This window comes from Chroicocephalus ridibundus, chromosome Z, assembly GCF_963924245.1.
Source record: "Chroicocephalus ridibundus chromosome Z, bChrRid1.1, whole genome shotgun sequence".
Classification (NCBI taxonomy): Eukaryota; Metazoa; Chordata; class Aves; order Charadriiformes; family Laridae; genus Chroicocephalus; species Chroicocephalus ridibundus.
The window spans coordinates 67,051,699-67,078,877 of record NC_086316.1 but is presented as its reverse complement, the minus strand read 5'-3'; the positions used below and the strand labels follow the sequence as shown (position 1 = coordinate 67,078,877).

General features: G+C 41.7%; 1 protein-coding gene across 1 annotated transcript in view; it reads left to right on the top strand.

Moving 5' to 3' along the window:
• Positions 1-752: 752 nt before the first annotated feature.
• The window catches only part of DDX4 (DEAD-box helicase 4), a 32,773-nt gene continuing 6,346 nt past the window's right edge, over positions 753-27,179 (top strand). Inside the window, exons 1-11 of the mRNA XM_063320102.1 lie at positions 753-829; positions 3,990-4,053; positions 7,746-7,820; positions 9,677-9,760; positions 10,098-10,181; positions 13,028-13,069; positions 14,285-14,427; positions 15,493-15,645; positions 16,872-17,026; positions 23,947-24,076; positions 25,166-25,332. Coding sequence (XP_063176172.1) covers positions 761-829; positions 3,990-4,053; positions 7,746-7,820; positions 9,677-9,760; positions 10,098-10,181; positions 13,028-13,069; positions 14,285-14,427; positions 15,493-15,645; positions 16,872-17,026; positions 23,947-24,076; positions 25,166-25,332 — 1,166 coding nt within the window. The 5' untranslated portion in view covers positions 753-760. The remainder of the gene's footprint in view (positions 830-3,989; positions 4,054-7,745; positions 7,821-9,676; positions 9,761-10,097; positions 10,182-13,027; positions 13,070-14,284; positions 14,428-15,492; positions 15,646-16,871; positions 17,027-23,946; positions 24,077-25,165; positions 25,333-27,179) is intronic.

The window sequence follows — 27,179 nt, the reverse complement described above, 5'->3', positions numbered from 1 at the left end:
TGTAAAATAAACCACACTTTTAACAGTCACACACGAAGAAACTAAGGACTACCCAAATGCTCAGAGAGCTGAGCAGGATCACCACCAAAGCACAGAAACGCCCAGATATCGTGAACCCGCACTTTCCTGAGCTCCCTTTTCCCCCACACGCACCCTGACGACGCCGAGACTCCCGCTGCTGCGGGCAGCGGTACGCGCCATGAGGAACTATACCCCGCACCACTCCCCGCCCTTTCGCGCCCAGGGAGCAAACCCCCACAGCCACACAAAGGCCCCGGCCGCGGCCGCCCCCCCCACAGGCGCCACCTCAGGCGCCAACGCTGCTCCTGCAGCGCCCTCCCCCAACTCCAACGGCCCAACGCCTGAGGCGTGCGCTGTGCTACCCCCACCCTCCACCAAGCCCTCACGTGCCGTGCTCCTATTGGCAGGCGGGCGAGGCACGTGACAGGCCAGCAACTGCACGTGGCAGCGGCCTTATTAGGGCCTCGGTGAGGGGCACCATTTTGTTTCATAGTGGAGGGCCGTGCGGGAGGTAGGAGTGGGGTTGGGCGCCTGTGTCAGGGGAGCGGGGGGCTCTTCCCCGTAGAGGACTACCCCCTGCCCTGCTTCCGAGGGAGCAGAGGTTGCAAATGAGGACAGTTAGTATGCTGGGATGGGCAGGCTCAATAGTGTCCCCTGCTCAGGTGCTGTGGGACCCGCGGGAAGCAGGCAGGGATCACTGCTAATATGTTTCATCTCCTGTAACCAGATCTGGCACAGCATGAACCAAGAGGACTGGAATGTGGAGCTGGGGGATGAGCCATCAGGAATTCCTCCACCACTTGAGCAGGTATGGGGTGGCAGCTTTGGGCTGTAGCATGTCAGTTCTCTTTTTTTCTCCCACCCTGTGGCCTGGGTGTCTGGTGGGCTGTTCCTGTGATTCCAGAAGTGCCTGGAGGAATTTGCCCTTAACCTGTGTGTTGAAAACACAGTGTATTCTTAATAAGTAGTAGCAATTCTAGTCCCTCAAAATGCTGAGGTGCCTTGCCTCTGTGGAGGCTCCTGTGCGATGGTCTGTGTAGCTAATTAGTATTACTCTCCTAGTTGCTTAATGCTACTACCTTCTGTTGGGTTGTGAGAGGATGTGTACTTCTTGGAAAAGTATGTGGCATAAAAGTGGCCCATACTAGTGACTCATTGATCATGATACCTGGGCTAGGAATTGAGTGCCTGTGTGGATAGGCTGGTGAACCAGTAGAAGCTGAAAGGGAAGTAGCAAAAACTTAGGCAGGGTAGAAACTCATAATTGCAGATCAGTGGTGGTAAGGGGTATTTAAATAAAGTTTTGTGTTAGTGAAAGGGGTGGTTCTTGTTGCCTGCCCTTTTTACCTTATAATGCATTCCTGTTCTCTTATGTATGTTAGATCTAGTGTTTCTGAAGTTGTAAGATAAACTGAGATCACTTGTTTTGGGGTTTTACTACGCTGCAATTTCTTGTGCAAGTCGGATTGGTTTGATGTCCCTTTTTACTGTATTGTACAGTGAAAGGGCAGTGGTGGAACTGCATTATTAGGGAATAGCCGGAACCGTGTCTTTTGGTGGAAGTTCCTGGCTGTGGGTTGGATGTGAACTGTAACTTCTCTGTGCGCTATTCCTCTCCTTTTAGCTGTTCTGTTTGCTGTCTCTTTCTGCTGGCAGTCACTGAATTGCTATTTCTTTTTACCACAGCAGCAGATAGAACATGGGTGACTCTCTCAGATGATCTCTATTGTTCAGTTAATATTGCATTTCATATTGTTTCCAAACTGTAGGGTCTTAAATGCATAGATACCGTAGGAAGGGTGAAGAGTGCACCTGTTTGAGGATTGTAGATAGGATTTTCAATATCACTTACAGTGTGTTTTTGCAAATATGGTGGGCTGCTATAGGAGCTCCATGTTAGTGAAGAGAGGAGGTTTCCTCCCCACCAGCAGTTTGCTTCCTGCTATTTTGTTCAGGTACCAGCGCTTGCTGTATACTTTTGTGAGCTCTTTTAATTTGCTAACCTGAAGACTACTCTGGAGAAATGGCTTAGATGGCTTTGACCACCAAAGCTGTTAGAAAATAAATGGAACCTCATCTTTTCTTATAGCATTGAGTTGCTATGTGGACTCATTTGCTTGGAAAACTGCAGTTTTAGAAAATGGCAATATGACCTTCCAAGAAGGCTTAAACGTGTGTAGAAACTAAGTAAACTTCAGTGCATTTGTAGCTCTGTATGTGTTAGTGGGTCTCATCTTGATGGTTGTCTTCTAAAATAAGTTGACATGGACGCTGCATTCTGTAAAGGGATTCAATCTTTTTGCTGGCCATTTTGTTTTTAATACACACCTTTTTAGCAAGAAAAGCAAAGAGACTCATGGATCCTGACTGGGATTATGTAGCAGCTGTATTTCCAGATCTGGATAGTTCCCAGTCTTACTTCCCAAGTTCTCGGGAAGCTGTCATATATCCAGAAACAGGTGGAGCTGTTGCTTCCTCTGAGATTTTCTGTTTAAGTTGCTTCTGTAAGTTGCCTCTGCTCTGTTTCCCCCCCACTCCACGCCCCCAAGTGAGCTGTGCTGCTGCAGTGTTTGCAAGCCCGGTTCACTTAAACTGAAACTGGAAAAGGGTGCTTATAGAAGTTATTCTTGAGTTACATTCTTGGCCGGAAAAAAGCTACAATTAGGCCAATATGTAGTACCTTTAAATTGTTAAACTGTATGCAGCTGAATGGTCTCAAGAGTTTTGCAGCAGACGAGAATAATTTTTAAAATGCAATTCTGGAGTTCATAGCAGAACTAGGGTGATGTCAGGTACCTACTGTCAGGCTTAGTTCTTTGTTAAATCTTGTGTAGAAATTGTTCCTATTCAATTTTGCCATTTTTTACATAGCAGCAAAATGCTTTGGTCTGAAATGGAGGATAAGATACAGGAGTGTAATAAGAGAGAGTTAAATAACACTGTTTCACTGCTTCTGGTGTTGTTGAGTGAATATAGGTATCAGAAGAAACCGCAGAAAACTTGAGGAGAATCTGTGATGAAGCTTTGATTGCTGGCACTGGTCTTAATGGGTGTTTAAATTCAGCCTTGAGGAAGAGGAGAGGCAAGGGGCTTACCAAGATGGATGTGTAAGGCAAGAAGTAAGGTTGCCAAAAGCAGAAATTACAGCATACACTTCCAGAATAGTAATTTTACCAGTTTGGGTTTAATTTCCTGTAGTGGTTGCTAGCCACACTGGGAAGTGTGAAAGCTCTAGTAATAGCTAAAAAGGCAGAGTCTTGAAGTAAAAGGTATAAAAAAAGGTATATAAAAAAGGTAGTTATGTGACATTCCTCAGTCAGCTGGTATTTTGGCTTATTAGTACATGTCTGGTGTGCATTAAACAGGAGAAAGTTAAACATGGCCTTTGGAAATAATACTGACCGTAAGAGTAAAATGTGAAAATTAGGTGCTGTTCTGAATTGTTTCAAATGGAGTATCTGAATCTTTGAATAAATGAACAGGGACTGCATGTTTCAGGTATTTCTTTTTAAGATAATCTGTAATATCCACTAGTAAAACCCTAGAAATGCAATTATGAAACTGCTGAAAGCAGGTTTTTATTCACAATACAGGCTGAAAAAATTGGAAAAGAAAATCTTAAAAGATTGTTTTGAAAAATGAATGTTTCTTATATTCAAGGTTTAAGATGTTTGGCAAGGTGACATGTTTGCTCCATAATCAGTGACAGAAAGCAAGACAGAAGGCAACTTAACTCCACATGTCAGTTGTGTATAGTGTCATTTTGGTGACATTCAGATGGAAACAGTATGTCCTTTAGTATACTGAAGTGTAATAAACTAAAGTTAACAGAAGAATCTGAGAGATTGCATTTCAGAAGGTGCAGAAGGCAACTTCTTTCAAGTGAGAGATTTAGCAGCTGCATTTGAATTTATGTATTCTGCTTGGCCTGGGGTTAACATGATGTTGTGCCTTTCTTGTTTTTGTAGGCTAGCTTCTCTGGAAGACCAAATGGCTCCTCGTCTGACTTCAGGCCAAGTGTGGGCTCATTCGGTATGTGAAAGGCACTTTTGATTTTACTGTCATCTGGGGGAGTTGATGCCTTGAACAGTTCAGGAGATTAAAGAAAACCACAGTATTATCATTGTGATATTTTCATGTGTCCCCCAAGTAGTAAACAAAATCAGATTATATGGGTAACATTATAATGAGTAGACTTCTCTTTTGACCATCAGGCCTTCTTTATTTATTGCAAGCTACGTGCTGAATACAGCATGTAACCTCTAATGAGAGTCGATAGGTGTTACCTCACAAGCACTTCCAAAACAAGCTGTGCTAACCATGAGTGGTATTGAAAATAAATAGGTTTATATGCAATGTTGAGCAGTTCTGGCGAGGTCCTGTCTGACGGTTGTGTTGAAAACAAAAGGTCAGATGAAGTTGTTGAACAGAAACTTAAATCCATTTAAAAAAAAACAAAACCAAACAGCAGCAGTGTATTCTACAGTTCATTTGGTGAAAGGGGTAAGCATAGCAGACTTGACTAAAGAATGATTATTGGTTCTGTCCTGTTTGCTGTCTATAAGTTCAGCATCTTTCATTAGTAGAGGCAGTAAACACAGAGGGGCAGCATGGTGAAAGAACTTATTAAAGCAGATGCTTTCCTTATGAAATATTTTGTTAGCGTTGTAAGGGACGGACTGTAAATTCCTCGACAAGGGGCAGAAGGCCCTCCAAGCCTTCAATGGAATGCCTCAAACACTCACAAGGAAACAAATAATGCAGGCCTGGCTTCAAAGAACTGATAAAGCTAACACTTCTGGTGCCTGAAAGTGTGGGAGAACTGTCTTGTGAAGACAGGATAGTTCTGCCACTGGTGTGGTGAGCTTGCTAGTTCTCAGTTCTCACAGCCATTGTGTCCGAGAAGTGACCTTTGCTTCATTCACTGCAAAATGCATATGAAAGCGCACAGCCTGCATATGCTGATGAAGATTATAGAGATCATGCTCAACGTGTATGACTATGGCACTCGTCTCTCCACCCAAATCATGCTACGCGTCACCTGGGAGAAGGGAGAAACCTGAGACGAAGCTGTCCTCAGCAAGGGGCGTGGCCCATGGTAATTCAGCAAACATAAAAGGGGAAAGTAAGTGCCCCTGGAGGGGGAACAAAGAAGAAACAAAAGAAGAAGGTAGTGCCTGGGAAGATTCTTCCCAAGAAAGAAGACCGTGCCTGGGAAGATTTTTCCAAGAAAGAAGAAGATTAAGCCTGGGAAGATTCCCTGAAAAAGATGCTGGAACCAGGACCAGTGATCTCTTTGTCTTTGTCTTTTTCTCTGTCTTTTCCTTTCTCTATCCCTCAGTTTCTCTTTTCTCGTAGAATTGTTAAGTAATGGTTAGAGTTGTTAAGTAACAACCTTAAGTACCGCTTGCCATAAGTTGTCCTATACCTGTTGTTAAGTGACACAATGCATACCTCACCAGTTGCCATAATTTGTTGTATACCTAACCAATTATCGTGGACTTGTTAAGACCTATACTAACCATTTTGGGAAGCTAATAAATGTTTCTATATGGACCTTGAGATTTATGAGTGATGGAGTAAGAATGGATTAAATGACAAGTAAAGGAAAGAGAGTCCTCACCCCTTTAGAGGCAAATAGACTTGGTCAGTGGAGCCCAATCTGTTGGGGTAAACCAGTAATATCAATTTAAGTAATTGGTAAGGTGTGTTTGCTTCTTGTTACACGTTCTGTATAAACAGGAATATCAGAATCTTTTGTGCCATCTTTGTCACAAACTACTCACTTAAAACTTCCAAGTGAGCAGGAACGCTGAACACTGTTCAGACTATGAAAGCAGTTGTTTAACACTGTCTAGTGTTGTATGAGCAAAGTTTTGTACTTGAGTGACTTGGTATATGTACAAAACATCATCTGTCTTCTTTTTTTCCTTTATGACAAGCTCCCGTATACAGGTGATAGCTTCTTTAACTAATGTGTTTGTCTTCTTGTGGAGTGTGCTAGTGCCTAGTTTTTTTCAGAGGTAGCCATATTGTTATTTTAAGGAGTTTTAACTTGGAAGGAAAATAGTAACAATCAGTTTCTGTGATGTGCCATATACTTGCACATCATGGAATTTTGTAGACTTCATGTCTTGATTTCAGAATTCATATCTTTATGGTGGTTGCTGATGTACCCTGTTCTTGACTTTGATACTGCAGAATAGGGCATTTTATTTTGATAGAATCATTTAGGCTGGAAACCAATTCTGAAGATTGGCTTGTCCAAATCCTTGTGTAGAGTCAACTATAGCAGGTTGCTCAGGACCTTGTCCAGCTGAATTTTTAATTTCTTCAGGGATGGAGAGTGTACAAGCTTTTGGGGCAATTTGTGTAGTGTTTAACCACCCTCAGAGTAAAAAAGATTTTCCTTATGTTAAAATGTATTTTCCTGTATTTCAATTTGTGCCCGTTTCCTCTTGTCCTCTCATTGGATAGCAGTGAAAAGAATCTGACTCCGTTGTCTTTGCCTACTTCTCTTATGATGTAAGATCCTTTGAGCCTTCTTGCCTCCAGGCACAGCAGTTCCAGCTGTCAGCAACTCTGTATGACAGATGCAGCAGTCTTTCCGTCATCTTTGCAGTTCTTCCCTGGACTCACTGCAGGATGTCAGTGTCTGTTTTGTACTAGGCAGCTTACAACTGGATGCAAGCACTGTAGATATGGCATCATCAGTGGGGAAGGACCACTTGCACCCACCTGCTGGCAACAATCTTCGTAATGTAGCCCAGAGGGCTGTTGGTCTTCGCTGCGAGGGCACATTTCTGGCTTATGTTCAATTTGTTATCCACCACAGCTGTCACGTTTTTCTCTGCAAAGATGCTTTCTAGCTGGTTGGCAGCAGTGCGTACCAGTGCCTGGAGTTATTCCTTCCCAGATGCAGGATTTTGCATTTATCTTTGAACTTCAAGGTTCTTGCCTGCCCATGTCTCTAGCAACGTTTTGAGTTTCCTCTGAATGAAACACAGCCCTGTATTATGTCCTGGATTTGCATGTCTGCAAACTTGCTGGGAGTGCATTCTGTCCCATCATCCGGGCCATAAATGAAGATGATAAACTGCATTGGCCTTGGTATCAATCGGTGGAGTACTATGCTAGTGACTGGCCTCCAGGTGGAGTTTGTGCTGCTGATCACAACCTTTAGAGCCCAGTGGTTCAGCCTACTTTCAGTCTGCGTCACTATCCAATTACGTAGGCTGTATTTCATTGGTTTGTGTATGAGGATGTTATGGGAGATGGTGTGAAAAGACTTAACTTTCTAGTTTTCCTTTTTCAGGTGCTGTTGAAAAACCTAACAAAAATCAACATATACAGGATCATTTTGGAGGGTATTCTAGGAGTAGAGGTAGGGTTGCATGGTTAAAATTTGCAGTTTTGGGGGTGATTAAGCCTTCCTTTTGGACAAAACATTTAGAATGGGGACAACCTTGCAACTGGTGTCCCAGCAGATTCTGGAAACTCCAGTTTTACTGTGTTGTTAGCAGAACAGTTGCTGAGTGGTGCAATTCCTTATAGAAAACATTAGTTACACCGATCCTAAGCTTTGTAATTTTAATTAATTTTCTTTGTCTTATAAAAGGACCCCTTTGTCAGTTGTGTTTTTTTTGTTGAGTGGTAGGTAGGCTACAGACCCCGAAGTCAAAGATAAGTTTGAATGTTAAGTTGATTCTTTTTTCTAATTATAGCTACCGATGAATGTCTGAACACAGAGTGTCAACCGATGCGTAGATTTGGTAGCGGAAGGAATTTTGGAAACAGAGGTAACTTTCTAGAGTGTCTGTAATTCTAGTGGCTAGTCATATCTGATACATTAAATTTTCCCTATTAAGGTACTCAGTTCTATTGTATTGGAGCCAAAAAAGTATTTATGACTTGGAGGGTAATACCAGTCCTTATTTCTGCATAATGTAGGCACTCAGTATCACCCCTCACTTTTGACTGCACAACTCCACCATATTTGCCTGAAGGCAGGACTCTACATTTAAAATCAATGTTTTGTTTACATCTTTCTTTGATTCCATTCTCCCTGGAGAGGGCTATTTTTCTGATAATTTTGTTGAGTCATAATGTAGTATACAAGGCAGTATACAAGCAGTATTAGTAGTCACATATATACCATATGAGGGAATAAACCAGTGCTCTTCTGTGGAAGACCTGAAAGTTTTCTTTAGTTATCCATAAAGCAGTATTTAATCTCTGTCCTCTTCCTGCTGTAAGGGTGAGTGCCACACTTGTATGGAATGCATGTTGAAGAGGTTAGTAATTGGCAGTTTGACAGTATGGCTGCATATATTTCTGCCAGATACTGTTGTAAGCGCATAGGGCAGTGGAAGTGGCTATAACGTAGCATCTGTCTAGATAGTTCTATAGCTGTAGGTGGGACTGGTTATGAAACAAGGAAGATGGAAGCTCTAATCCTAGTTTGGGCACGTCTAGCAAAATTTCTGACCTGCAGAACAGCTGTGGAAGCCACATGAAGTTATTAGGTTAATTCCTTCAAGAAATTCTACACCATTTCTGTATCTCTTGGATTGATGCCCTTTATGGGTAGGGCAGCGTTAGACTTGTTCAGCTAAGCAGGCAGCAACACTTTGGCAGTGCTGTGGGATGCTGATGAGCAACTGTTCTGCTGTAGACTCTCCATCAGTTGTGAAGTAACTCACAAGGTGTATTTAAGGTCTGTAGTATTTATGAATGTTAATATTTAGATTGTTTTATATGTGGGCCTTTTAAGATGTGATTTTATTTTTTTTCGAATTTGGAGTAGCTCAAATGACACATAACTTGGTATGCACTGAACACTGGTAGAGAAGGAGCTACAGATGCTGTGGTAGGATAACTTCTTGGTTTTACTTAGCAGAAGATGCTCTTTGCCATTACAAGATGATAGAACAGGTGTTCAGTTGAAGAATAAAGACTAAGGAGGAAATGATGATATAAGTCGACTGCTTGGATGTTAGACAACACCTAAAACTGTCCAATCTAAAATGAGAAGTAACTTTGTTTACGCATGTGGCTGTTTAATTCTTCTCCCTTCCCATCAGGAGGGGGTTAGAAATAAAAATACACTAAATGCTTGGCACTGCCTGTCCCAAGCAACTGAATAAGCAATTCTGAGTAATAAAAAAATAGAAATTGATAGATCTCAAAGGAAGATTTTCACATCCTTGCTCCATAGGAGGCAGCAACTGCAATACTACCTCACTTTACAGTATTGGTTATAAAAACTGTGAAGGTACGAATGCTGTTACTTGTCCTGTTAGTTAGTCCAGAGGACTAAACTGATTTGCGTCGTAACTGCAGAGTTGAAAGTTAGTAGTTTATAAGGCATACATGCGTGTAAAGTCAAATACTTCAAGACTTAGTGCTTGATTTACTTCTTGCAGGAAGCAATACTACAGGAGAGCAGTAGACTCTTCTTCTTGTCATACTTTTGGGCAAAAAATATTGCTTCTCTTCATTTTTTCGTATGTTTAGGTGAATCAGTTGGTTTTATTGTACTTCTTACTTGAATTCATAAAATAAGGACTGCGAAGAATAATTGGCAAATAAGACACTTGATCTGCACATGCAAAATTGGTCAAACTAAGTTGTTGTGTGCTATGCTGTACTGCAGGTTTTCAAGAAAGGAACATAGAAGATTCTAGTACACAAAAAAGAGGTTTTAGAGGATTTCCCGGTGGCTTTGGACGTAGTGAGAGTAAGTTGTTTTGTTGTCGTTCTTTATGTTGACTGGTTTGTGTGGTAACAACATACGTTTGATTATTCTTTCTGGGTTTGGTTGCTCCCTGAGAACTACAACTATAAAGGTGCAAGCTATGAAATAGCTTCTGTTCTTCAGCTATGTTACGGAACACGGATAGTGTCTTCGAAAAATAGTATCACTGGGAATAGTACAGCATAGGTTGGAGTTATAAAGAATCTGTTGGAGCTGTTGCACTGTAGAGTTTTTGGAGTAAATAGTATTAGCTTTAAGCATAGTATTTCATTATACTAATTTTAGACACTATATCCACTACACTGTGTATTACTTACAGGTATTAAAGATGAGCAGAGAGACAGATCTCAGTCTAGCGTTTTTCTTGGCTCTAGAGGAAGAGGAGCATTTAGAGGTCATGCAGGTGAGATGTTTTAGTATGGTAGTGAGCCTTTCAGCTTTCCTCATTGCTGATTTGTGGCAATGCAATTCCTTCTTAGCTTTGCTAAATGCTGTTACTATGATTGTTCTCCCTGTCTGAAATAAGAACCTACTGTAGATACTAGATAGCTTGCTCGCATGAGCACACAAGACGTGTTTGTAACTTGGATAAATTCTAGTAATTGGATATTGAAAGCTGTTGTTTTCCATAATTTTTTTTCTTGGTCCTGCTGCTTCTGAGTCAGTTAATGCACAGTGAAGCAGAGGTGCTAACCCCAAAATTCAAAGCAAGCCTTTAAGAACTTGCTCAGCTTTGAAATAGTCACTCTAGGCTTTTCCACCCCAGTTATAAAAGGAAGTATTGTTTTAGGTTTGTCCAGGCTGACAAGTAAGGTTTGTAGCTCTGAGAGGCCAGGTCTTCCTGATGACTTTATTCTAATGTTGGGGTTTTTTGCTGTCAGCAAAGGATTTTTCCCTCATGGTCCTATCTTCCTGTGCTACTGATGCTACTGTAACTTGTAACCTATGTGTTGTGATGCCTAGAGCATAGTAATTTATCACTCACAAAAGTCCATAACTCAAATTAAAAATACCATTAAACTGGTGTAGTGGGTAGTGGATGGCTGATATTCTCAATGTAAGAACATTATGTGTGATACTGGTAAAAGAATTTTTCATTGTAGAAAAGATAGTGATTCGTATATGCGTTTTCAGAAGCGCTGTTTAATATCCAAAGAACAATTGATTTGCCTCTGTTTATTTGACTTGGTTCAAATCAAGTTTTTCAGAATTTTAGTTCAAATAATGATTTTTCAGAAGCTTAAGTGTTTGTAGAGGCAACATGCTAATACTCATAGTGGACATAACTGCATCCTTAACACAGGATAGTCATTCCTTACATTTTCATGATCATTGTATGAAGTATTAGTACATAAAGACTTATGGATATTGGTAGGCAACAGTTGCGCTGTTGCGCAGCAGTCTGTATAGAGGTTCACATGAAAAGATAATTCTTCATAAAGAGTGGTTTGTTGCATGGTAAATAATCCCTTTTATAGTAAGAGAACGTGTCTGGATCTAGTGAAGGAACAGAGCAAGCACTGCTAGGCTGTTGCGCTCCCTCCACCTCTGAATAGCACTTACATCACTCTAACAGAGTTTGTAGAGTTAATGAAGATAGGGCTGCGCTAGCTTTTCTTCAAATGGTTATGATTTTTGCATAAAATTGACTACACACACTGTAGGTTGCATCTTTGCTTGGATTCTCTGTCACCATCTCGATGAAGCTGTGGTTTTACAGAGTTGCTTAGGAGCATTGCTGCTGAACAAAGCATTCCTGATCCAAGTCACTTTAGTGGCTGCCTCTTTAGAACTGGTTTTTATGTTTTGAGTTAATAATTCAGTCTTGCTGAGAATGAGCAATTGGATTAATACGCTGCTCTGATGTTATTCTTTTGTGCTCGCACTGCTGCAGTGAGGGTGAAGGAGGCATTGCAGGGTGATTGTACTTCTATGGTACTGATCTTAAAATTGTCATTTTCATGGTATGATTTTCGTGAATGGCTTGAGCTGCACATCTGACTAGAGAACCTACTAACGCCTTGTGGTGTTCTCCCTCCGCTTCACTCAGTCTTGTCCCTTATCTACATTTCTAGTCTCCATTCTTTTCCAGAGGGGCCTTATATTAAAGGTTTAGGGTTTTTTTTACTCTGCTTGGAAATCAGCAAGAGAACTTCCTACACAGAGTAGCTAGAAGCTACTAGTTAGGTTAAAGACTTTTTCTATTTTGTGTACAGTAAGAATAAGGACTTAAAACAGATGCTGGAAATGCTGCTGTTAATACCTCAGTCTTAATACAGTTTTTACGTATATAAAACGTGGTACTTCCTCACTCTTAAGAATAAATGTATTTGTTTTTCAAGTGATAATGAAAGCAGCACCCACACAATACGTAGATGTCAAGGTCAGAACTTTATGGAGTGGTTGTAAACCTGTGGCTGTTGAAATAAGAGGATGGTTTTCTCTTCTGATTTAAATTCTCTCCTAACTCTTGAAATATTACTGTGATGACACTGAAGTTTGTGACTATGGCTCTTTAGTTATTTAGAAGTTAGTTATATAGCATAAAGCAAGCATCTGCTGATTTTGTGGAAAAGTTGCATGATTCTTAAAACCAAGATACTGTAAGAGTAATTGTGTGTGAATTTTTTGTTACAGTATTTTGTTTATACTTTTTAAGAGAAAAACCTCACTTAAGAGGTAACAAATCAAGGTTATAAAATGGACCTTTTGTGGCACTTCAGTTTCTTGTTATAGATAACATTTCTTTTGTCTCATGATTCATCTCAAGTGAATATAGACAACTATATCTGCCCTTGCAAAGCATATTCTGGATTTAGGAGGCATCATTCCTCTTGGTTTGTCTTTATCTAGACATCTTGCGGTGGCCATCTCATAATCTGGGATGATGCATTTGATTTGATGATAAGGGACCTAATGCGAGTCAAGTAAGGAGCAGATCTGGTTTGTGAAGTCCTCAGCAAGCTGCTGTGTTCAATTCCTTGATGATGTTACTGCAAGATCCATCTGTTCTGACATCCTCTCTTTCTGCCCTTTAAAACACAAATATGGAGCCTTTGTCTGCTGGCTTTTTGTAACTAAGCTTTCATTGCTTACCTAAATATTTCCACTCATTCTATCAACCATATGAAGAGCCACTGCTGAGTTTAAGTGCCTGTTTTTCATTTCATTAAGGTTCTTAGTAGATTTTCTCTCAAATGAGCTATTTATTCCTAAAAGTAATTAACTCTGCAATGCTTTCTTTAACAGCAGCTCACAGAGAATGCAATGAAGAAATAGAATCTGAAAGAGGTAAGTAGCTTCTTCGCAAGTAACTGGCAAAAATGCCAGTTTTAACTCAAGCAACATTATCTTACTTAAAGTAGCTAGAAGTAATTGGGTAAAAAAGAAGGTAATGGTGTGGGTAAATGCATGACCATTTCAAAACTATTCATGTAACATGAGTTGCCAAGCAAATACTGTTAAACTCAGTAGGTTTAAACTTCATTCATCTGTAAATTACTGGGCAACACAGTAGTCTTTATTTAGGTGAGAATGACCAAATTTTTGGAATTAAGTGCTGTAGAATTCCTCTGTTGCTGGCTATTTATTCTTTCTAATGGTAAAGCTATCTGCTTGAGACACAAGTGTTAAGATAACTTAATCGGCAATAGTGTAGGCATCTAAGTGATGATAGTCATTAAAGCAAACCATGAAGGAAGAGCAAATTCTCAGTTTCAGATGCTATAGCATTTGGTATGCTATTTCTGGAAAACAGGGTTGATGTGTTTTACCAAGTGCAAGTTAATAAATAGAATTTAATGATTTGTATGTGCAGGAGATTGGATTGAAATGTATGATGAATAATGACTTCTGACATGTATTGAAAGTGTCAGTTGGGACCATGTATTAGAACATTTACTTACCTGCAGTGTTTTTTGCAAATGGCTTTACCCTTATTTTGCCTTTCTCTTGCTCTTGAAGTGCAAAAAGACAAATAGTGAACTCCTTACTTCTGTATGAATAACTTTGGTTCTTGATTGTTCCTCATTTGAAGTCCCTGTGAAATGGCTTCTACTGCTAACCTTTTAGTGAGAATCAAATAATTTATTTTATACCTCTCAGTTTATTCCTTAAGGAGTGCAACATGGTAAATGTACTGCCATGAACAGATTAATTTTATCCTTGTGTATTAATAAATGCATTGTTACTGAATAGGATCATTTATAGTGTAATCAGTTTTTGTGGTAGAATTAGTTTTTGCATGGTGGTAGAGTACAGCTCTTAAAAGAAGTATGGTCCTTAAGGAAATGTGAGACAAGAATGCGTTACAAAAGTATGACTTTATTTGTATGTAAGTCTTCAGTCTAATAATATAAAACTAAGTAGCAATAGAATTCATTACGAAATTTGCCTTCCTGTAAAGTGGAGATAAGTCTAAATGACATCCGACTGAACTTAAGTTCAATAGCTCCCTACTTAAGGTATTTTAAGTTTTCTTTGTATTGTTGTGGTCGTGTTCTTAAGGTCCAAAGGTGACTTACGTGCCGCCTCCTCCACCTGATGATGAACAAGCCATCTTTGCACGTTATCAGACAGGAATTAATTTTGACAAGTATGATGAAAACATTGTCGAAGTGTCAGGACTTGACCCTCCAGCACCATTACTGGTTAGTGAACTCATTAACCTTGGGGTTTATGGGATGTATGTTTATTTACTGCTAATATTTACTGCTAATGAAAATATTAATAAAGATTTGGCATCTTGTGGACACTACTATGTTGGAAGCTGCCCATTTGAAAGATACAAATTTGAATTCAAAATAACATTGGTAAAGTGTAGAAATGGCCCAGAGAAAGTAATACTGAATGGACAGGAAGTATAGTCCTGAAATTGCAGAAAAATACCAGTTTAAATCACAAAGAAAGAGGTCTTTGGCAGCAGTTTCTGGGAAGGCTAGTAGTCATCTTCTTGAGGTCTATTACTGGGGGATCTTTAACAATGTAAACGAACACCTGTTAGAATAGTTTTCATTTGGACAGAGAGGTGTTTTAGAAGTTTTCTGTAGCTGCTGTTTATTGTTTAAAAGTAATACATAACTTCGCTTCTACTCCATACCATGTGGCTAGTGTTGTTTGTTTGTTTTTAAAGAAGCTATTTTTAGGGAAAATGAGGAATAAGGTCAGAAGGGATAGTAGCACCTGTGAAAATCAAGCATCTTGAAAAAGAAGATGCAGAGGTTTTTGGTTTTTTTCCCCCCATCGATCTTCTGAAAGGTTTTCTCACTGAAATTAAACTGATTTTGCTATGTATGATGCTTCTTGGTCCTGGATAGGGACGTTGCTTTAGCTCCCTTCTTAGTTTTAGCACAGAGACTGAGTGTGTATTGCCTATATGAAATTAAACTGAAGAGTTTTAGTTTGTTTTCATAGCATGCCATGATGTGAGTTTACCTGCTTGAATCCAGATGTGTGGCTTCTGAGCAATTTTCCCTCAAAGCTAATAAGACCAGCTGAAGGCCTTCTCTGCCTTTATTTGAATGGCCTGAGCAGGTTGAAGAAACCTTTGGGACTTTTACCTGTGGGAACGTTGGCAATCTAGATGACTGGTGAGACCACCTTCAAAAGTTAATACTTTTTAGTGTTTGGATGTCTGTGTCGTATGGTAAGCATCTCAGTTCTTAAACTTCAGTTTCTGTGGTTATGTACTGTTAGTAATAATTTTTTTCTTACAGGCTTTTGAAGAAGCTAACCTCTGTCAGACTTTAAACATGAACATTGCTAAAGCTGGATACTGTAAACTTACTCCAGTGCAGAAGTACAGCATTCCTGTTATACTGGCAGGACGGGATTTAATGGCATGTGCCCAGACAGGATCGGGAAAAACTGTAAGCATTCGTACTACTGGAGGTGTATGACCACGAACTTTTAGATGGATGCTTGAGTCTTCCATGTGCCAGATGCTTCACAGCTTATTTTCTAATTATTCGACTTCCACCACAATTGCAGGTGTAGTATTAGGCACAGATATGAATGATGGATGGGTTGTTGCATTTTTGGGCTGAATTTCTCATTAATTTCAGTCACCTAGTGTCTTGATACAGCAGGCCAGTCTTCAGAGCTACAGATACAGATTCAGAAGTATAGGCAATCATAGAAACTGGTGATGAGAAGAAAAACTCAGCAGTTCAGAGTTGGGTTTTCTTTCTGTGTTGTGTGGGTTTTTGTGTTGGGTTTTTTTTTGGTGTTGGTATTTGTGTTCTGTTTTTTGGGTTTGGTGTTTTTTTTTTAACTTATGCTAGCCTGTAACAGTATGTTGTGCTGGTTTGTCATCCTTGGTTTGATCAAGTCTGGGCTGGATTTAGTTTTAGGTGATTCAGTATTAGTTGTGGAACAGTGTTGAGAGTTGATATCAAGTTGACAGTTGTCTCAATTTGTTAAACTGTCTAATATACCCAAATCTAACTGTTGACAGCTCCGGGGATATTAAGTATAGCTTTTCGCTGTTCAGTATAGTGTGGAATTCTAGCTTTGTTGTGATGTAGCTTAGTACTTACTTGTTTTGCAAAGAGGGGCAAATGTCCAAAGCTTATGCTATAAATATTCTGAATGCTTTTGGCACTGCTGTACAGATTTTGTTTTGGGGGTAACTAGTCTTACATTGAAGTAAGGGTGCTGGTGCAGCTGTGTTGCAAACTGATCTGCTACTGTAGTATTCTGGAGAATGGTGATACATGATTACCTTAAAAATCTACTGATGATGACGTGAAGCTTGTACGTAAATCTTAAGGAGGGGTTTTGATCCTTGTGTGCGTAACTATCAGTGTATGTCAGCATATGTGTGGAATTGCCTGAAGAACCCACAAGTTAGCTAGTGCATGACTGTGTTTCTGTAGTATTAAACTCTTAAGATCCAGGGAGACCGTTTCATGCTTCTTAAAGGGAAAGAAGCTTAAATATTCAGTAGTGCATTCAGGTCAATCCCTTTGCAGTCTGATTTCCTTGAAGTTGGTAGTGTGCTGTATCATTCTAGCTTTAAGATTGATATGCAGCTTTAGTGTGACTGATGACACCTTTAAGACTAAGCAGTGTAAATACTGATATTTTTTTTTAGGCAGCTTTTCTTTTACCAATTGTGGCCCACATGATGAGAGATGGTGTAACTGCCAGTAGCTTTAAAGAGCAGCAAGAACCAGAATGTATTATTGTTGCCCCAACTAGAGAACTGATAAATCAGATCTTCCTAGAAGCAAGGAAATTTGTCTATGGGTAAGCTTTTGCACTATTGCCTGGTATTGATTATTACTTTGTCTGAATCAGCAATGCTTTTATTTTTTCCCAATGAATACTTCCAAAGATTTTTCCGTGTCAGTTGAATGCACCTACTCTTCCGGATATTGGAGAGGTGGAAAAGGAAGCGGCTTACTGCAGCTTGAAGAGAAATACTAAAGTTGTGTCACATCATCTTTAGTATCTTTGTCAGTGACATGGACCATGGGATTAAGTGCACCCTCAGCAAGTTTGCTGACAACACCAAACTATGTGATGCGGTTGACACACTGGAGGGGAGGGATGTCATCCAGAGGGCCTTTGACGGGCATGAGAGGTGGGCCAGTGCAAACTTCATGAACTTCAACAAGGCCAAGTGCAAGGTCCTGCATGTGGGTTGGTGCAATCCCAGTCACAAATACAGGGTGGGCAGAGAATGGCTTGAGACAAGCCCTAAGGGCTTGGGGGTGTTGGTTGATGAGAAGATGACGTTTGCCACAGAGACCAGCTTCAGGGCAGGTAAGACTGCACTGGGGAAGGGATCTGCAACAGAAAGGGCCAACGAAAAGCTCTTTTTGGGGCTTTTCAAAGCTGGGAAGAGCCCTTGGCTTGTACTGGGGGTGGTCAGTTGGTGGGCAAGCTGCTGAGTGAGCGTGGGTGGAGACAGCACCACCCCAGGTTGATCAAGCTGCCAGGTTATAAGAAGCCTGAGGGAGGGCAGGGAGCACAGAGCGAGCAACCAGTGCTTGTGTGTGTGCCCTGGCAGGTGCCTCACTGACTGCAGCTTGTACGGCAGGGTGCCGAGCCTCTGCCATCGCACGAGGTAAGTTCAGTCCCTCTTAAGTGGTCAGAGGACTAGGGCGCTCACCCCTACTGACCCTCGAGTCGCAAGGTGTCACTTGCTTGTAGAGATCCAGCCATGGTTGCTACCCGGTGGAAGGCTGTTGTTAGAAATGCTGTGGGCACCCAGACAGAGGCACCATGCAAACATGTGGGCGTCCAGGCGCTTGTGATGGAGGGTGGCAGAGACAACACCTGTGTCAGATGTGAACAGGTAAATGATCAGTCAGGTGGCTGAGCTGAAGGATGAAGTGGAGAGGTTGAAGGAATATCAGGGAATGTGAGAGGGAGATTGACTGGTGGACCCACTCCCTGAGAGAAAGGGAACAGGTTGAGGCCCCACACAAATCAGAGGACCCCCTCCCCTCTCGTCACTGGGCGATAGGAGGGGATCTCAGAGAAGAGGGGGAATGGAAACAGGTCCCTGCTCAGGGAAGCAGCTGTATCCCTTCCTGGCCCCTCCCACCTTCCCAGCTGCCCTTGCAGAACAGGTATGGAGTCCTGCAGGAGGAACTGGCTGTTGGAGGGGAGGATGATACACCCAGGCCAGAAATATTAGAAAGGCCAAGTCGCCGTGGATCCAGCATCACAACTGGCTCCAAAAGGAAAAGCAGACGGGTCATTGTTGTGGGTGACTCTCTACTGAGGGGGACAGAGGGGCCAATATGCCATCCTGACCCACTTCACAGGGAATTTTGCAGCCTCTCTGGGGCACGAGTCAGGGATGTGTTGGACAAACTTCCTGCCCTAGTAAACTCCTCTGACTGTTACCCCCTTTTAGTATTTCAGGTGGGTAGTGATGAAGTGGGTAGAAGGAGCCCAAAATCAATTAAAAGAGATTTTAGTGTCTCGGGACAGCTGCTTAAGGGGTCAGGAATGCATGTTGTGTTCTCCTCTATCCCTTCAGTGGCAATCATGAATGAGGAAATTAACAGGAAGAGGCAACGGGTCAACTCCTGGCTCTGGGACTGGTGTTATCGGCAGAGCTTTGGGTTTTTTGATCATAGATTGCTATATGAGATGCTTGGCCTGCTGGTGGCAGGTGGGATGCACCTGTCCCAGAAGGGGAAAAGAATTTTGGGGCAGGAGTTAGCAGGGCTCATTGACAGGGCTTTAAACTAGATATGAGGGGGAAGGGGAAATAACTGGACCTGTCAGGACTAAACCTAAGGGAAGCATGCCAGGGCTTGAAGGATGGCGGACTAATGAGGACTCTCTCTGCCATTTCATTTGAGAGAAGGGATAGATATTTAGAAATCATGGAAGCACCTGAGAAGGGTCTTGTAAGAAATGGGGTCCACACTCATAAAAAGGTGTTGGAATCATTAGCTCACCTGAAGTGCATCCATACCAATGCACGCAGTATGAACATCAAACAGAGGGAGCTTGAAGCCATGATGCACCAGGAAAACTATGACGTAGTGGCTGTCACAGAAACATGGTGGGATGCCTCACACGACTGGAGTGCCACAGTCGATGGCTACAAGCTCTTCAGGAGGGACAGACAGGAAAGGCAAGGCGGTGGAGTGGCCCAGTATGTTAGAGAATGCTATGTGAGAGCTTGGAAATCAAGTATAGTGATGATGGGGTTGAGAGCGTTTGGGTTAGGTTAAGGGCCAGTAAAGCTGGTATCATTGTGGGAGTCTGCTATAGACCTCCCAACCAAAGCAGTGAGGTGGATGAAGCTTTCTATAAGCAGTTGGGAGAAATCTTGCAGTCGCTTGCTGTTGTTCTTGTTGGGGACTTGAACCTCCCGGGTGTCTGCTGGGAATACAACACAGCAGAGAGGGAACAGTCCAGGAGGTTCCTGGAATGTGTGGAGGATAACTTCTTCACACAGCTGGTAAGGGAGCTGATCAGGGAAGGTGCCCTTCTGGACCTGCTTCTTGTGAACAGGGAAGAACTTGTGGGGGAAGTAAAGGTTGGTGGCTGTCTAGGGTACAGTGATCATGAGATGATTGAGTTTTTGATTCGTGGAGAAACAAGGAGAGGGGTTAGTAAAACTGCCACCTTAGACTTCTGGAGGGCAAACTTTGATCCGTTCAGAAGACTGCTTGACAAAATCCCTTGGGACACTGCCCTGAAGGATACAGGAGCCCAGGAAGGCTGGACCTACTTCAAGAGAGAAGTCTTAAAAGGCACAGGAGCAGGATGTCCCTGTGTGCCGAAAAACAAGTAGGTGGGGAAGGAGACTGGCCTGGCTAAACAGGGACCTTTGGCTGGACCTCAAGAACAAAAGGAGAGTCTATGACCTTTGGAAGAGGGGGCAGGTCTCTCATGAAGACTATAGGGATATAGCAAAGCTATGCAGGGAGAAAATGAGCAGAGCCAAAGTGCAGCTAGATCTCAACCTAGCTACAGCTGTTCAGGGTAACAAAAAATGTTTCTATAAATTGGAGGATTAGGGAAAATCTCCCTCCCTTACTGGATGCAGAGGGAAACATAGTCACAAAGGATGAGGAAAAAGCTGACGTGCTCAATGCCTACTTTGCTTCAGCCTTTAGCAGTGGAACTAGCTGTTCCCTGGGCACCCAGCCTCATGAGCTAGGAGACAGAGAGAGGAACGTGGACGAGGTCATCACAGTTAAAGAGGAAGTGATCAGTGAGCTGCTACACTGCTTGGATGCACACAAGTCTAGGGGACTGGATGGGTTACATCCAAGAGTGCTGAAAGAGTTGGCAGACGTGCTCGCCAAGCCACTTTCCACTATTTACCTGAAGTCATGGCTAACTGGGGAGGTCCCAGTGGACTGGAGGGTAGCAAATGTAACACCCATCTACAAAAAAGGCAGAAAGGAGGATCCAGGAAACTATAGACCTGTCAGTCTGACCTCGGCAGCAGGGAAGGTCATGGAGCAGATCATCTTGGGTGCCATTACAAGTCATATAATGGACAAGCAGGGGATCAGGCCTAGTCAGCATGAGTTTATGAAAGGCAGGTCCTGCCTGTCGAACCTGATGTCCTTCTATGACAAGATGACCCAATTATTGGACGAGGGAAAGGCTGTGGATATTATCTACCTAGACTTTCAAAAAGCGTTTGACACTGTTCCCCATAGAATTCTCATGGAAAAACTGTTTGCTCATGGCCTGGATGAGCTTACGATCTGCTGGATCAAGCACTGGCTGGATGGTCCCAAAGAGTGGTGGTCAATGGAGTTAAATCCAGCTGGTGGCTGGTCACAAGTGGTGTTCGTTAAGGCTCAGTGTTGGGACCATTTCTGTTTAACATCTTTATTCATGATCTTGATAAGGACATAGAGTGTTATCATCAGTAAGTTTGCAGATGACACCAAGTTAAGCGGGAGTGTTGATTTGCATGAGGATAGGGAGGCTCTACAGAGAGACTTGGATAGATTGGATCAATGGGCCAATGCTAATGGAATGAACTTCAACAAGGCCAAGTGCCAGGTCTGCACTTGGGCCACAACAACCCCATGCATCGCTACAGGCTTGGGGAAGTGTGGCTGGAGAGCTGCAAAAAAGGACCTGGGTGTTCTAATTGACAAGCGGCTGAATATGAACCAGCAGTGTGCCCAGGTGGCCAAGAGGGCCAATGGCATCCTGGCTTGTATTAGAAATAGTGTGACCAGCAGAAGTAGGGAAGTGATTGTCCCCCAGTACTCAACACTGGTGAGGCCACACCTTGCGTATTGTGTCCAGTTCTGGGCACCTCAATACAAGAGAGATATCGAAGTGCTGGAGCGAGTGCAGAGGAGGGCAACGAGACTGGTGAAGGGCCTGGAGAATAAATCTTATGAGGAGCGACTGAAGGAGCTGGGACTGTTTAGTTTGAGGAAGAGGAGGCTGAGGGGAGACCGCATCACTCTCTACAACTACTTGAAAGGACAGTGTAGAGAGGTTGGCGCTGGTCTCTTCTCACAGGTAATTAGCGATAGAACAAGAGGGAATGGCTTCAAGCTGCAGCAGGGTAGGTTTAGACTAGACATTAAGAAAAAATTCTTCACAGAAAGAGTGGTTAGGCACTGGAACAGGCTGCCCAGGGAGGTGGTGGAGTCACCATCCCTAAATGTGTTTGAGTCGTTTAGATGTGTTGGGGGATATGGTGTAGGGGAGAACTTTGTCGAGTGGCGTTGATGGTTAGACTCGATGATCCCAAGGGTCTTTTCCAACCTAAATGATTTTGTGATTTTATTCTATGAGCTGGCCATGTGTGCTTACAGCTCAGAAAGCCAGCCATATCTCGGGCCCCATCAAAAGAAGCGTGGCCAGCAGGTTGAGGGAGATGATTCTGCCCCTCTACTCCACTCAGGTGAGATCTCACCTGGAGTACTGTGTCTACCTCTGGGGCCCCCAACCTAAGAAGGACATAGACCTGTTGGAGCGGGTCCAGAGGAGGGCCACAAAGATGATCAGAGGGCTGGAGCATCTCTGCTATGAGGAGAGGCTGAGAGAGTTGGGGTTGTTCAGCCTGGTGAAGGCTCCAGGGAGACCTTCTATCAGCCTTCCAGTACCTGAAGGGGGCCTAGAGGAGAGAGGGACTCTTTATGAGGGGTAATGGCTTAAAGTGGGTGAGGGTAGATTTAGATTAGATAATAGGAAGAAATTCTTCGCTGTGAGGGTGGTGAGACACTGGAACAGGTTGCCCAGAGAAGCTGTCAATGCCCAATCCCTGGAAGTGTTCAAGGCCGGGCTGGATGGGACTTTGAGTAACCTGGTCTATTGGGAGGTGTCCCTGCCTATGGCAGAGGGTTGGAACTAGGTCATCTTTAAGGTCTCTTCCAACCCAGACCGTACTATGATTCTATGAAAAATGAAATCTTCTGGGCTAAATTAAGACTTCCCTTTGGTTGTTCAAGCAAACTTACGCTTGGAGGCTGTCTCTGCCTTTGGGAAGTACCATTATGTTTGCATGTCTGCTTACTAAGCATGTTACTGAGAATAGCTTCTTAATCTCTAAAACTGTTCAGTTAGGTGTAGCTCGTTCTGTTAATTATGCTATTTTAGACTAGATACAGATTATTTCACAGCAAAACAGCTTTTGACTTTAGAAAGTTTCTGCTACAGCTACCCTGCAGTAAAAGCAAGATAACCTACATTTGAGGGGCAGTTAAACAAGATTAGGGTGTGAATCTTGTCTCTAAAGAACTGTATGCATATTGCTCAGTTCAGATTCATTATATTCTGAAATTCTTTCATTTAGTTCACAAATAGGGCTATGAAATACATATATTAATTGATAGTTAATAGATGTTGAAATGTTATGAGTCCAGCCTGTTTCTGTTCTTGACTAAAGCTGTCTGAAAAGTTCCAATTAAACCTGGTAAAAAGTTAACCACGTTTGTCTAGTTCACCATTGTTGCATATGAAGCTGAATTAGAATATTCAAGAATAGACAGTTTGAATTCAAGTGTGAAAATACTGGTTGCAAGCATGTAAAAACCTTAGCAGGAGGTTGTAAAGATAAGCTTCTAAAGTTGCTCTACAGCAATGTAAGGCAGTTCTTGCTCTTAGAGGTGGTTTTCTACAGGAGAAGAATATCTGGTGCAGCTCTGTGTGGTAGATCTAACAGAAAACCTTAGTAGGAAGAGCACTAGGTAGTTTAGCGTTTGAGTGGGTTTGCAATGTAATGTTTGTGTGGCACGCTGCATGGCCAGTATGATTAGTTGCTTTACAAAGATTCCCCTTTGTGTTTTGGTTTTTTTTTTTGCACTGTCCTTTCAAGATGTGGAAAGATTACTTCTGAAGCTCTAAAAACATATATTTGGTGGTTCTGTTTTTTCTAAGTATGCTGTATAAAAGGGGACAATGTCTAAACACCATTTTGGCTCTTACAGCCAGTAAGTGTCAGTTGAAGGGAGAGGGAAGAATGCAGGTGCAATGAAATGTTCTTTCCAAGTAAGCCACCTGTGCAGTCTCTATTTTGTGGTATGAATGGGAACTTTGAGCTTATGGTGAGTTTCTGGTCTTGGGTCCCGCTTTTGATTATAAGATGTGCTGTATGGTGAAGGAATTGAACCGCTGTAAGCTGGTTTGTGGTAGATTTGATGACGTCTAACCTATTTTCATGAAGCAGTACTGTTGGCATGCTTATATACATTTTTTTTTCTCTGTTATAGAACTTGTGTAAGGCCTGTTGTGATCTATGGAGGTACACAAACAGGCCATTCAATTCGTCAGGTAATGCAAGGCTGTAATATACTATGTGCCACTCCAGGAAGGCTTCTAGACATCATTGGAAAAGAGAAGGTAAGATCCTAAAACTTACAAACACTCTTAGCTATGTACTGGTTTTAGTTCTTTGGATTCGATAAAAGCAAACATAGAGCCATGAAAACCAGTCAGTATGCTGCCTTTATACAGGCACTTAAGTAAAATACAAGTGAGCTTTTCTTGGAATATCTAAATACCATGAGGTTTTTGAAAGAGTAGCGTGAGTCCAGATCTCTTCAGTCCCGTTCAGGGCCCACTGGGAAACATTAGTCTAAATCAAACTGACTGCAGTGCTCTTGGCGATTAAATTTTATAGTTTAAATACATGGAACACCTTCTGTTAGTTCTTGTGGAAAATTCCACAGCAGATTTTCACTTGATGTCCTGTTTGTTTTGCTACAGGAGCCTTTATCTGTCTGGAACCTTGCTAACAGTCATTCTTGAATGTTTTAATACTGTTTTTATTCAAAATACAAAAAACTCAAGGTGTAATACTGTATTTGAATTTTTATTTTTATTATGTTGTTAATTTTTATCTTTCCATTCATTGTAAGTTCAAATCTTAATTGCTATGTATTATAAAGGTAGCACGGTGATGCACTGACAAATGAAGTTTGGAAAAACACTTCTTGGTAATAAACTGGAGATTGGCTTTATGCGGTTGTCAGGCTTCTAGTCAAAATGACAGTCTTGGTCAGCAGCACTGAAGTTGTAATATCCTTAATAATGCTTCCTGACAGAAATTTTTTCAAAACTAGTTTTTTGAGAATGTGTGAGGGTTATAAGAGAACGTATCTAAAACTCAGACATAATTGCAAAATGTTGAATTGCATAATTGCTGAATGCTGAACAATAGTTGCTTGATAAAGTCTATCTTGGTTTATATTGCTGAACTGAGTTCTGAAGAACGTCAGTGTACAAATACTGTTAGAATTAGCACAAATTTGAAAGTTAAATAGAGATTGAGATGCAAATAGAACATAATGCACATAGGCTTTTATTTGTGAATAATTAATTTCTACTAGAAAGAAAGAAGTAAAAGTTGTATCTTGGCAATTAAGACATTTGATAGGTGTATACTGTCAGTGAACCAATACAGCTTTTCTTTCACTTAAATATTTGCAGATTGGTTTGCATAATGTGAAATATTTGGTGCTAGATGAAGCAGACCGCATGCTTGATATGGGTTTTGGTTTAGATATGAAGAAGCTGATTTCTCACCCAAGCATGCCACCAAAAGACAAACGTCAAACACTAATGTTTAGCGCCACTTTTCCCGAAGAAGTTCGGAGGTGAGTAAAGTAAAAATGGAAATAGATCTGAAGATCTACTTGTATAGAGCTAAATGTCTGAAGAGTTGTAAAGTGCTCTCCTTATGTTTAAAAGCTTATCTTGCTAGAAGATGCTGAAAAGCTATGATGTTAACATTCCTTGCTGAACACTTCCAGATTTTTTAGATAGCAGAACTTAGTATCTTTCACAGGTTAACTGCTTAATTTAGGTGGGGACTCTAAAGCAACTTACTAAGATTTTCCGAAGGCTTTTGAATTCTACTTGTGCAGGAGTCCTCATACTTCGCGTTTGTTTCTTTTCCCTCCCTTCCCCACCACATCTGTGCAAGCTCAAAACCGGTGGTCTTGCTGTTACGTAAGCAGCACTGGTAGTGCTGTCTTTGGCACCAGGACATAATATAACCAGACATCCAGTGTAGATTTATACTAGATATTAGGAAGAAATTCTTCCCTATGAGGGTGGTGAGACACCAGAACAGGTTGCCCAGTCCCTGGAGGTTTTCAAGGCCAGGTTGGATGGAGCTTTGAGCAACCTGATCTAGTGGGAGCTGTCCCTGCCCATGGCAGGGGGGTTGGAACTAGGTGATCTTTAAGGTCCCTTCCAACCCAAACCATTCTATGATTCTATGATCCCAATTATTGCTCAACTCACCAGGCTTTTTGGTACACAATTCTTATTTATGTACGTAAGTGCTATTTGGTTTTGGTAGTTTTAAAGCTTCCACAAATGGGTTTTGGATGTATCTTACAGCTCTATGCTCACTACCCTTAAAATTCCCCTTTCCAGACTCTGAAGAGACTTCAACAGGTGGTAGTGGCTTTGCTGAGCCTGGGAGTAACAGTACAAAACATCCCACTCCCTGTAGATGGATGGAAATTATCCTGTGTTTCCACTTCTGAAGAGACAGGCATCTGAATGCTCATTCTTAAATCAGAGGAGTCTAAACTTCAGTTTAAGCAGTTGACGTAATTTTGGTGGCTTTTGTGGTGAGGGCATACTCTTGTGACAGTATCACTAAAAAATGCCAGTAAGCATCTTAAAGCATGTAAACTGATCAGACTGTTGCGGTGAAGTATGTTGGGACTTCAGTGAGTCAAATCCTGACAACTTTCTTCTGGCCTTCCAAAAGCCAGACAGATCTTTTTTGAGGTGGGGAGAAAGCAGGTGACTTGTCCTGAATGAAAGAGTGGAATGTACTGCTTTCTGCTATACAGTCAGTTAATACTGACAGCTGTTGGGGAGATGAATCACCTTTCTCGAAGTAGGATTTAATTCACTTCAACTTAGTCTCAAGTAGTCTGTTGTGGCTTTGGTTCCTCAGTCAATTTTTTCATGAAGTTTTTTGTATTGAAAGATCTTGTAGTGAATGAATAATAGCCTTTTTTCTGCAGCTGGGAATCGAGTATTCAGATAATACTGTACATGAGTGTGGTTCATGTTCATTCCAGGTGTTCACTGTTTGTGCAGAAATGTAGTCTCGCTTCACACTGCGTCCTGGGAAAAGATGTGTCTCCGTTTAAGATGCACAGTGTGCTTTGATTGGCTCAGGTTTTGAGGTTGAGAGAGGAATCTTTATCCCTTGATCTGTAGATCTCTTATCTTTATCAGTGTTTTTGCTAATGCTCTTGCTATGTGTTTTTGATACTAAGGGATGAGTAAAGAGTACTGTAACTACCAGCATCTGAAATGAGGAAATCCCTACAACTGTGGAAGTTGTTTACTGTCTGCTTCTGTTTAATGAAGAAAAACCAAAACCAAAAAACAAACCAAAAACAAACCCAAAAAACAAAAAGCCAAACCCCAGATGTACCTTTCTGCTCTCAGTCTTGCAGGACATAAAAGTGCT